This window comes from Sorex araneus, chromosome 5 (genome assembly GCF_027595985.1).
Source record: "Sorex araneus isolate mSorAra2 chromosome 5, mSorAra2.pri, whole genome shotgun sequence".
Taxonomy (NCBI): domain Eukaryota; kingdom Metazoa; phylum Chordata; class Mammalia; order Eulipotyphla; family Soricidae; genus Sorex; species Sorex araneus.
The window spans coordinates 205,597,591-205,609,750 of NC_073306.1; the positions used below are offsets into that span (position 1 = coordinate 205,597,591).

General features: G+C 54.1%; 1 protein-coding gene across 1 annotated transcript in view; it reads left to right on the forward strand.

Moving 5' to 3' along the window:
• The window catches only part of GPAT3 (glycerol-3-phosphate acyltransferase 3), a 61,397-nt gene that overhangs the window by 5,745 nt on the left and 43,492 nt on the right, over nt 1–12,160 (forward strand). The window contains exon 2 of the mRNA XM_055138805.1: nt 3,986–4,052. Coding sequence (XP_054994780.1) covers nt 3,986–4,052 — 67 coding nt within the window. The remainder of the gene's footprint in view (nt 1–3,985; nt 4,053–12,160) is intronic.

Sequence of the window (12,160 nt, forward strand, 5' to 3'; positions counted from 1 at the left end):
CGGGCAAAACGGACGCCATGACCGGCGGCAGACATGAGAAAAATCAGGCGGGTGGGCCTCAGGTTCCAGCAGACTTAGTTTCCCAGCAGTGAAGCAGCGTGTGGCTAGCCAGCCCGAACCCACCTGGGAGGCCCCGGGCCCATCCCCGGGCCCAGCCAATGGGCTCAGTCAGTCATGGTGCTCATTAAAGTGCCCCGGAAATGGCCTTTTGTTAACCTTACGGGACGGGCAGCCTGTGCAGTCACAGAGCTGGGACTGCTGTTGGACACTGTTGTTTACCCGGTGCCTGGTCAGGGTTACAGGGTACTTCGAAACCTATAGAAACTGCTTGTGACCTGGAGCCGGGGTCTTGTCCAGACTCCCCTGTGTTGGCGGAGACTCGGACCCTAGCTCCAGCTAGCAATGCCTTATCCTGTGTGGAGCTGGTCTCCACAGCTGGGACTGCGTGCGGCACATCAGACTGTCTCGTGAGTGCCCTGACTCCGTTTCCTAGCAAAGTGCCCCCGGCCACACGCCAGCTCACGGCAGAAACTTCTCTCTCCGTTATGGTGGCTGCAAGTCCGGGACCAAAGTGTGGGCAGGTTTCTTTCTTTTCCTCTTTTTCCTTTGTTCCCTTTTTCCGGGTCACATCTGTCAGTGCTCAGGGAGTCCTCCTGGACCTGTCCTAGCAGGGACTAGGGAGCCGTGTGGGATGCGGGAGATCAAACCCCGGTTGGTCACGTGCAAGGCAAGCGCCTTAAACCTTGTCCTCTTTCGCCCGTTTTTCTTTGTTCGTTTGTTTATTTGTTTTTGTTTTTGTTTTTCATTTTTCCAACCTGGTCTGTCTCCTGGCTTATCTTATTTTAAGGTCACACCTGGCAGTGCTTCAGGGAAGCTCCCAACTCAATGCTCAGGGTTGCTCCTGCCAACGCCGGGGCCATCTGGTATGGGGGTGGAACCTGGGGCCTCCTGAATACGAGGCTCCCCACTCTAGCCTCCTTGCAAGCCGCCCCCGCCCAGGCCTCTGCCCTGGGCCTGCCTCCTGCACTTTGCACTGTGGCCTCACGACTCCTTCCTATCTGCATGTCCCAGCTGGGCCTTTGTGCCTCATCTTCCCTCTTCCAAGGACACCGGGAAGTCTGGGCAGGGCCCTCTGTAACATCTTATTTGACCAGAATGAAGCTCTCTAAAGATCCCGCCTCCCAGTTCCCTCCCGCTCCTGGGTTTTGGGAATCAGCTTCAGTGCACATGGGCCGAGGGCCACGGTCCAGATCCGCCCAGACACACAATGAAATACTGCCCCCCTGGAGCGACAGCACAGCGGGGAGGGCGTTTGCCTTGCACGTGGCCAACCTGGGTTCGATTCCCAGCATCCCACATGGTCCCCTGAGCACTGCCAGGAGTAATTCCTGAGTGCAAGCCAGGAGTAACCCCTGTGCATCGCCTGGTGTGACCCAAGAATCAAAGAAAAAAAAAAGTTTTGAAAAAAAAAATACTGCCCCTGGGAGCACAGGGAGCGAGCATCTTCCTCTCGGGCAGGTGCTGTGGGTGCCGGTGAACCGCAGGCCCACAGTCATAGAGGCGTCTCTCAGAGACCCATGTGGGTCACGGCGTTTTATTCTAGATGTTGTGCCTGATCATGGGTGCTAGTGGGTGCCCACACAGTGAGTGGAAAGGGAGGGAGGGAGCTTTTGCCTCCTTCCGGGGAGATGGGTGTGGACAGCAGGCCTGGCGTTGGTCACCTGTGGCCCCCGAGAGACACTTGCCTGGGGCTCACCCCCGAGCCCCTTGCAGCATGGGCTTCTCTCGAGGCACATGGCGTGCTTCTGCTTGGTGTGGGATTCCTGACATGCCTGACATTTCACCTTCGTGTACACACACAAGGGGCTTGGGGCCAGGGTATGACTCAGCAGTACAGCACTTAACTCACCTTGCATGTGAGTCACATATCTGTCACTGTAGCACTGTCATCGCATTGCTCATCGATTTGCTCGAGTGGGCACCAGTAACGTCTCCATCGTGAGACTTGTTGTTACTGTTTTGGGCATATCGAATACACCATGGGGAGCTTGCCAGGCTCTGCCTTGCGGGCAAGATACTCTTGGTAGCTTGCTGAACTCTCCGAGAAGGGCGGAGGAATTGAACCCAGGTCAGCTGCATGCAAGGCAAACAAACGCCCTACCCACTGTGCTATCGCTCCAGCCCCATGTGTGTGTGTGTGTGTGTGTGTGTGTGTGTGTGTGTGTGTGTGTGTGTGTGTGTGTGTGTGTGTATGTATATTTTTTAAATAGCACAGCGGGTAGGGCGTTTGCCTTACACGCGGCCGACCCGGGTTTGATTCCTCCGTCCCTCTTAGAGAGCCCGGCAAGCTACCGAGAGTATCCCGCCCACATGCAGAGCCTGGCAAGCTCCCTGTGGCGTATTTGATCTGTCAAAAACAGTAACAAGAAGTTTTGCAATGGGATGACAGTGACACAGTGAAATAAAGAGTTAATATCAGTTATTTTTCTTATTTTAATTTCTTGATTTGGTTTGGGGCTATATTCTAAATAGGTCTTTCTAAAGGCCTATTCCCAGCGTTTTTTAGGGGACTGTGAGATGCTGAATAGCCACTGGGTTTCCTGGGGTGCCGGGGTGCGTCCCCTTGTAGTCGCTGCCCGGCAGCTGTTGGTAATAACAGCAGATCATTTCATAGATGCACCCAAAAATATAAAGAAGAAAATAGATAAGTAAATAGTCTCAGGATATTTCTTACACTCCTATACGTATATATTTGAAACAAAGTGGGAATTATTTTTTCCTGTCCTAAATGCTCTGAAACCTGTGGTTTTAAAAAAGTGATAGCATTTTCCCTAAGTTTATTTTACTAAGCGATTGACCACATGGATGGATGTTTTTACTTTTTTTTTTTTTTTTTTGCTTTTTGGGTTATACCCAGCGATGCTCAGGGGTTACTCCTGGCTTTGCACTCAGAAATTACTCCTGGCAGTGCTTGGGGGACCATATGGGATGCTGGGGATCGAACCCGGGTTGGCCGCATGCAAGGCAAACGCCCTACCCGCTGTGCTATCGCTCCGGCCCTACTTATATATATATTTTTTTGGTCATACTGGAATAGAAGCCAGGGTCTCATACATGTAAGGCGTGGCTCCATCCCTAAACCGAACATCATTTTCCCCCTTTGGTTTTTGGCTACACCTGCAATGCTCAGGGATTACTCCTGACAGGGCTTGAGGGACCATACGGGATGCTGGGGACGGAACCCTTGTTGGCCCCTGCGAGAGACATGCCCTACCCTCTGCACTATCACTCCCGTCCCGAGATAATCTTAGTTACTGTTTCCCCAGCTCCTTTTTCCATTTTCCAGCTCTCACAGGGTCACTTTCTGCAGCTTCTACTTTTTTTTTTTCCTTTTTGGGTCACACCTGGCACTCCACAGGGGTTACTCCTGGCTCTGCACTCAGGAATCACCCCAGCAGTGCTCAGGGGTCCATATGGGATGCTGGGAATCGAACCCCGGTAGGCCCCATGCAAGGCAAACACCCTCCCCGCTGTGCTATTGCTCCAGCCCCTACAGCTTCTCCTTCTGAGCTGGGCAGTTAGGCCCTGACTGCATGTCTTACCCTGGAATTCCTCGTGTGCTGTGAAGCGCGTCATCACTGCCGTCTTTACCCGCCTCTCACAGATGAGGGAACAGAGAAATGGAGGGATTAAATTGCACAAAGCCTCGACTGTCTCTATGACCCAACTGGAACTCTGGAAAAACGTGCTTTCAGACCTTCTTAAGGCTGAACGGGTCAATACCTGTTCCTTATTTCAGTAGGGTGCCATCAGCAAGTCAGATGAGAGCACGGCTGGGCTTCATCAAAGGTTTCCCGGGCATCTCTGCAGTTCAAGTAGGGTCAGGGAGAATGTTGAATTTCATTTCTGGAGAGGCACGCTTTAAGGATTCAGTGTTGTGTTATGGAACAGTTTAAATGAACAATTTTTTTTTTTTTTTTAACAGTGGGCCACAATAAGAATTGAAAAAGGAGCTGCACAGAAGTCGGTTCTCAAAAATTCAGCTTCTGGTGGTAAGTCATTGTGATTGTTTAGATACTGGAGTTGAGTAGATGTTAGGCTACCCAGTTTGAACTTGAGATATATGGACACGTGTATTCTGTCAGTCTGATTGTCTTTCTACCTTTTATGCAAAATAGCATCTAGCATTTGAATAGTTGTTGTTCCTTTTCTTTAATTTTTCTTTTTTTTTGGGTGAAGCAAGATAGTTTTTATGCATGAAACTTGCTTAGCGTGATACAAAGGGAGAGAAAGAATATGTGTTTAAGAGAAAACATGGGTTTCTCCAGGCAGGGAAAGGCAAGTCATGGGAGAACGTGGCCTTGAAGAGCAAGCTTGACCAGGCTTTTGTTTGTGTTGGGCTGGGGTCACACCCAGCTCGGTGCTGGGCTGTTGCTCCTGGTGGTGCCTTCCCAGGGGAGCTTAGGGGATCATGTGGTACCAGGGCTCAAACTTGAGGCTCACACATGCAAAGCATGTGCTTCAGCCGGTTGAACCATCCCCTGGAGCAAGTTTTCACTGTAACGGAGATAAGATATGGTCATTTATCTTTGTGTTCTTAAGGGATGTTATATAGACTTTGTTTTGCTTTGGGGGCCACACCCGCTGGTGTGTTGGGGACTTACTCCTGGTTCTGTGCTCAGGGATCACTCCTGACAGGGCTCAGGGTTCCGTATCGGTGGCTGGGGATTGAACCCAGGTTGGCCATGTGCAGGGCAAGCGCCCTACCCCGTGTGCTGTTGCTTTCACCCTGTGTATACATTTTGTGGTGTCTTGGGTTGACCCTGGGCTCTCATAGATGTCAGCAGACGCTTTGCCACAGAGTTCAGAGGTGTCCACCTACTTTCTTTGTTGTTGGCCTCCATCTTAAAAGCTCTAGCCCCTGGGGCTGGAGTGATAGCCTAGCGGGTAGGGTGTTTGCCTCGCACGCTGCCAACCTGGGTTCGATTCGCAGCATCCCATATGGTCCCCTGAGCACCGCCAGGAGTGATTCCTGAGTGCAGAGCCAGGAGTAACCCCTGAGCATCGCTGGGTGTGACCCAAAAAGAAAAAAAAAAAAGCTCTAGCCCCTGGTTACACAAAGACTAGGGTCTGGAGAGAGGCTCAGTGGACTGGAGGCACGAGTTTGACCCCCAGCACTGCAGAGCGCGCCGAGCACTGTGGGGAGATAGAGACCTCTCAGCACAGAGCTTGCACCAGAGCCCAGCCCCCAGCCCTGGGCAATCGAGCAGTCAGAAAAACCCAAGATGACTAACCTGGGAGTCAAACTTAGTATTTAGGTTTCACTAGCAGTTTGTTCCCGTAAGTGGTCTTGAAGCGTGTTTCCCAAAGTGCTCCTTCCTGCTCACGGCTCATGTGTAACGGATGAAAGAGAAAACAGCTCCTCTGGGAAATAGGGCTGGGAGGGAGCCCATCCCACCTGCCTTGCGGAGAGTAATAGCCCATGGTAGGAAGTATCCTGTGGTGAGAGGCTCCTTTTAATTTACTTATTTATTTTAAAAACTTTTATTTATTTGCTTTTTTGTCACACCCAGCGATGCTCAAGGGTTATTGCTCTGCACTCAGGAATTATTCCTGGCAGTGCTTTGGGGGATCATATGGGATGCTGGGGATCAAACCTGGGTTTGCCGAGTGCAAGGCGAATGCCCTACCCCCTGTGCTATCGCTCTGGCCCGAGGCTCGTTTTAGTTTGGGTAGAAGTGAGTTAGGAAATCATTGGTTCCAGCCAGTCTTTTATCTGTTTGCGTGCTTTGCCTTGTCCCGATAAACCCCTTCACTTGGGTTCAGAATTTTGAGAATTGTTTTCGAACACCTGGTTCACAGTGGAGCAATGGTTATGAAATTAGAAGATGTCAGAAGACTGAAACAATTTTGTAGCCACCTAGTTTGGGATTAAAGGGTGTTGGAAGCCAAGAAGACTTTAGTAGAAGGAATTTATCTTTGGCAGAATTCTAAGAATTGTAGACATGGTGTATTTTCGTACGTTTGGGGAATAACTGAGTAGTAAAGTGAAAATACCTATATTTCTGTGTAATTTTTGTTGTTTTTGGGCCACGGCTGGCAGTGATCAGGGGGTAATCCTGACCAGGGTAGTCACTCCTGGTGGTGCCCGGGGACCATATGGGATGCCTAGGATTGAACCTGAGTCGGCCGCGTGCAAGGCAATGTCCTCCCTGTCGTGGTCTCGCTCCGGCCCCCCCTTTTGTGCAATTTTAGGTGTCAAAGTTTGTGAAACATTGAGTAGAGCTTTACTATACATACCTGAGCAATGCATTGTTACCACGGTAGTAGTATTATTCATGCAAATCCGCATCTGCGGAGATCAGGTACGTTTTTGCATTGCTGCTGACCTTCTCCCAGGAGACTGGGCACATCTCCTTCTCAGCTTTCCTGAGCACACTTCCCTCTGCCCGCCCTCCCCGCCTCCCGCCTTGGGCGCCCACCTGTCCGTGCTCGAGGGCTGCTGCTGGCTCAGGCTCGGGGTCTGGGCGCTGCCCGGAGAGACTTTGGGCTCCAGCCTGTTGTGCTGTCTCTGCGGCCCGTTAGTTCTCGTTTGCTTTGATTTTTCCCCCTTCCTGGTTAGTGCTCCCGTGGGCGGTGCTTCTGCTGAGTGACATCAGGGCCCACGCTGCCTTCGGGGTTTGACTGGCCTCCATCTCCGCCCTGTAATATATATATATATATTATTATTTTTTTAATTAATTTCTTTTTTCTTTTTTGGGTCACACCCAGCGATGCACAGGGGTTACTCCTGGCTCTGTACTTAGGAATCACTCCTGACGGTGCTCAGGGGACCATATGGGATGCTGGGAATCGAACCCGGGTCAGCTGCGTGCAAGGCAAAGGCCCTGCCTGCTGTGCTGTCGCTCCAGCCCCCCAAGGATATATATTTTTTAAAAAAAATTTGTGTTCAAATCAGCTTTGTTTTGTTTTGTTATTTGTTAACATCTATTTATTTTTTATTGGGGCGGAGCCATAGCACAGCAATAGGGCATTTGCCTTGCATGTGGCCAACCCGGGTTTGATTCCTCCACCCCTCTCAGAGAGCCCGGCAAGCTACTGAGAGTATCCCACCCGCACAGCAGAGCCTGGCAAGCTCCCCGTGGCATGGGGGGCGTATTCGATATGCCAAAAACAGTAACAACAAGTCTCACAATGGAGACGTTACTGGGTTTTTGACTCACGTCTGGGGGTGCTTAGTGCCTACTTCCAGCGTCGTGCTCCCAGTGGCGTGGGGGGCGTGCAGTGCTGTTAAAGTCTGTTCCTCAGTTGCAAAGGCTCTGGAGCACTGCATTCTAGCTTTGGGTGGTAGCGGATGTGATGGGAGATATCCAGATGAGTAGATTTTGGGGGAAGGTGCACACCTGCTTGTGATCAGGGCTTATTCCTGGCTCTGTGATCGGGGGTCCCCCCTGTGGGCGTGGAGGGGACCCTGTTGGGTGCTGGAGATTGAGCCTGGATCAGCCGCACGCAGGCAAGGCCCTGCCCACTGACCTCTCCTTCCCATTTCGTTCCAGGCACCGGTTGTTTAAATGGGACTGGCATAAGGTCCATCATCACCTTCCCAAATCCCTTAGCCCCACCTGTGACAAGGGACCTTCTGCCACCACCTTTATTTTTTTTAAAAAGGAATTATTTTAATGAGTCACCGTGAGATACAGTTACAGACTTACACACTTTCATGATTACGTTTCAGTCGTACAATGACCATCGAGTACCCATCCCTCCACCACCAATGTTCCCAGTATCCCTCCCCCACCCCCACCCCAGGCCCCCCTGCCTCTGTGGCAGGCACCTTCCCTCTTACTCTCTCTCTCCTTTTGGGTGTTGTGGTTTGCGGTACAGGTACCAAGCGGCCATCCTGTTTGGTCCATAGTCTGCTCTCAGCACGCATCTCCCCTCCCGAGCGAGCCCGCCAAGCATCATTGGCTTAGTGGCCCCTTCTCCATCCTGGCTGCCTTTGCCCCCAGCATGTGAGGCCGGCTTCCAAGCTGTGGAGTGATCCTCCTGGCCCTTGTCTCTATTAGGTGTTACTCTCCTAATTTGTTGCTTTATACTCCACAAATGAGTGCAGCCCTTCTAGGCCTCTCTCTGACTCATTTCACTCAGCATGACTCTCCATGGCCATCCGCTTACATGCACATTTCATGATTTCATTCATCTCTTCTTCTTCTTCTTTTTTTTTTTTTTTTTTGCTGATTAGTTACCGTTTATTCAATCCTCCATCTTTCTCATCTCCCGCACTCCCAGCTCCATCCTCTCTCTGGATCAACTCTCGTTCATCTCTTCTAACAGCTGCATAGTATTCCATTGTGTACATCTGCCGCCACCTTGGCCTCTAATTTTGAACTCTTTGCTCTGAGTTTCCTCTGCTCTCCTGATCCTCCGGGAGATGTCCCCTTCCTGTCCCCTGGCCTTCCCCCATCCAGAGGAGGCGCCTAGCGGCCCTTCCCATCCCCCTGCCCCCAGCAGCCGTGCCTCTTCCCCCCGGGGCCAGTGAGGCTGGGAACGAGGGGCTGGTGCAGTGACCGAGCAAGTGTCCTGGGCACTCCGGCCTGACTCCCGTGCTGTGGGGGTCTGTGCTCACGGCTTAGAAGGGGCAACGAGGGCCGCCTGGGGCTGCTGCCATCTCTGGGATGCCCCCGCGGAGTCTGGCTCGCGCCCTGCCCTCCCGGTGGTCGGCGTCCTGCGTGGGCGGTGGCCGTTCCCGGAGGGTTCGTGGCCCAGCGTCGGGGGTCCGCGGGGAGGGACTGGCAGAGGGTGATGAAACGCCGAGCAGAGCACCGCGCCCCCTCCTACCCCGTCTCAGCACCGCGGCCAGGGCGGCCAGTGTCCAGTCAGTGTCCAGCGCCGAGTCAGGCGCAGCTGGGCGAAGCCCCACCCCTCTCCCGGCTGCCCGCGACGTGGTGAGGGACACGTTCCCGGCCCCTCTCCGGGTCAGTCCCTCGCACCGGCTCTCCCGCCCACGGCTGGCGGTGTTTGAGGGCATGGGTTCAACCTGCTTTCTTTACAGATATTGCCAAGGCGCTGGTGGAGGGATGGGTGCTTGAGCATTGTTTTGTTTTATTTTATTTTTTTTTTGCTTTTGGGGTCGCACCCAGCAATGCACAGGGGGTTACTCCTGGCTCTGCACTCAGTGCTCCGGGGACCATATGGGATGCTGGGAATTGAACCCGGGTCGGCTGCGTGCAAGGTAAACGCCCTCCCCGCTGTGCTATCGCTCCAGCACCTCGGACATTGTTTGATTGAAACGTAGTCGCCAAAATTTGTCAGTCTGTAACTGTATCTCACGGTGATTCATTCAAATAAAAATAAGAGGAAAAGGAGAAAGACTGCCAAGGGCCAGAGGGCTCAGCCTGCCTGGCTTCATGCCCTGGGGCTGGCGGAGGTGTGTGTGGCCCCAGCACAAAGCAAAACCAGCTGTGCTGTCCAGTGGGGAGCTGGGCTCAGATCCCCCAGCCCCCTGGGTGCTCCTTGCTGGGGGAGGGTTGAGGAAGGCAGATTCCTCCCCCACAAGTGGGTGTGTTACACCCAGTGTTCAGCCTTGGTGGCGCAGGCGCAGCCCCGTCTGCCGTAGCTGCTGGAGCCGGAAGCCTGGAGAAGGCCGGCAGGGACTGGGCAGGGGGACGGGCAGGGGGACGGGCAGGGGACCCTCCAGGCTCATTCGCACCAGCTGTGCCCCAGCTCCTGGGCAGCCCTGTCTCCTGGGGGCTCCCCGCGGTGGGTCTGATGGGGGTTCCTGCTGCTTTCACTTTAGCTCCCTCCCCCCCTTCTCTGCCCCCCAGCACCCCTCCCCGCCCCCCAGTGCTGTGTGATGCCAGTTGCAGCCACTTCCACTTGACTCCCGCCCAAAGGCAAACGGTGCCAGGACTCTGGCCCCTCCCGGGAGCCTCGGGCTCAGTCTCCCCTGGCATCTGGCCCCTGTCCCGGGCACAGGGCACGCAGATCCGACCCAGCCTGCACCGTTGGTTGTCACCGTCGCCGGCTAGTAACAGCGGGCTGTCCCCGCAGTCGCTGCAGTTCATGCCGTGGGTTTCGGGACGGCAGCGTGTCCCCTCTGCCCCTGCACGGGGACTCGAGGACTTCTGGAAGGATCGCCAGCCCCGAGTCAGCAGGCTGGGGTGAAGGGGCTGAGTCACACTCAGGACACACTCAGCCGCAGCGGCTGAGTCACTTACGCCACGCAGTGGGGCGAGCCTCCGGGCCGAGCAGTGTGCAGTGCCCCGGCCACCCGGCCCAGAAGTCCGGCACCCACTTCTCTTCCGTCTTGCTTTGCCTCCTCCCCCATGCTGGCCACCCACAAATGGACAGAATGCTGAGGGGGAGTTTCTCGATCGCACTCCCTCCCTCCCTCCCTCCCTCCCTCCCTCCCTCCCTCCCTCCCTCCCTCTCTCCTCTCTCTGTCCCTCTCTCTTCCCTTCCTCCCTTCCTACCCCTCTCCCTCCTCTGCTCCTTCCCCCTCTTCCTCCCTCCCTCCGTCCCTCCCTTCCTCTGTCCCTCCCTCCCTCCCTCCCTCCCTCCCTCCCTCCCTCCCTCCCTCCCTCCCTCCCTCCCTCCCTACTTCCCTTCCTCCCTCTCTCCTCTCTCTCTCCCTCTCCCTTCCCCTCCTCCCTTCCTACCCCTCTCCCTCCTCTGCTCCTTCCCCCTCTCCCTCTCTCCCTCCCTCCCTCCCTCCCTCCCTCCCTCCTCCCTCCCTCCCTCCCTCCCTCCCTTTCTCTTCTCTCTCTCTCCCTCCCCCTCCTCCCTTCCTACCCCTCTCCCTCTTCCACTCCTTCCCCCTCTTCCTCTCTGTCTCCCTCTCTGTCTCCCTCCCTCTCTCCCCCCTCCCCCCTCCCTTTCCCTCTCTCTCTGCTTTTGGGTCACACCCAGCAATGCTCAAGGCTCACTCCAGGCTCTGTGCTCAGAGGTCACTCCTGGTGGTGCTCGGGGGGCCATATAGGATGCCGGGGGTTGCAGGTAGGTCAGCCTGACCCCAGGAGTGGGGGCTGTGCTGGACACGTCGGGGGGTGATCGTCACACAGGCCTAACATGGACAAATGGCTCCACCGGCCCCTGATAGCCAGAGGCGGCATTTGTCCAGATGTGGCCACACTGGAGTCATCTGTCACGCCCTCATTCTTGGCCAAGAATTTAAGGCAGGGACGGGTTTCGTGTCTTTCCTTTTTGGGGGGTTGTTTTGGGACCACAAGTGGCAGTGCTGGGGGCCCACGCAGGGCCCCCACATGCAGAGCAACCCCTCCAGCCCTCTGGCCTGTTCCCCTCCGCTGCTTTCGTGCCTTTTCCTCCTGGCTTCAGCCACACCCACCGGTGCTCAGGGGCCACACCTGGGGATAGAACAAGGGGAGTCACGTGAAAGGCAAGTGCCCCTTCATGGATTTTCTTACAGATTTTTATTTATTTATTTATTTCCTCTTTGGGTCACTCCTGGCGATGCACAGGGGTTACTCCTGGCTCTGCACTCAGGAATTACCCCTGGCGGTGCTCAGGGGACCATATGGGATGCTGGGAATCGAACCTGGGTCTGCCGAGTGCAAGGCAAACGCCCTCCCCGCTGTGCTATCACTCCAGCCCCTTATAAATGTTTAAAAAATAACTTTAGGAGCAGGGAGATCTCTGAGAGGATGAGCGCATGCTTTTTTGCCGGGGGCCTGGAGCACTGAACTAGGAGTAACCTCTGAGCCCCGCTGGGTATAGACCCTTCCCCAATGAAAAAGAACATAAAAACCAAAAATCCCACAGTGTTATTAATTGTTTCTTTTAAAAAAGTATTGATTTGACTCCACGTAATACGTAGTTGATGTTTAAATTTCCCTGATGTTTTCAAAACATTTTTACGGAAGACTTGCCTGCTTCGAGAGTCTCTCCCTGCCCACAAGTGCGCGTCTATTTTCGAACCCACTTTATTGGACACTTGAAAGTTTCTGGAGGGCAGAAACTTTTGTCCTTAGGACAAAAATGGTCTCAGAGCAGGCAGCTCTGTGCACGTCTGTGATGTTGTGATGTATAGCAGGATGTCTGTCCTCGGGTTTCCTTCCCCGTTGGCGGGCCCATGGTTTCTTTCTTTCTTTTTTTTTTTTTGCTTTTTGGGTCACACCCGACAATGCACAGGGGTTACTCCTGG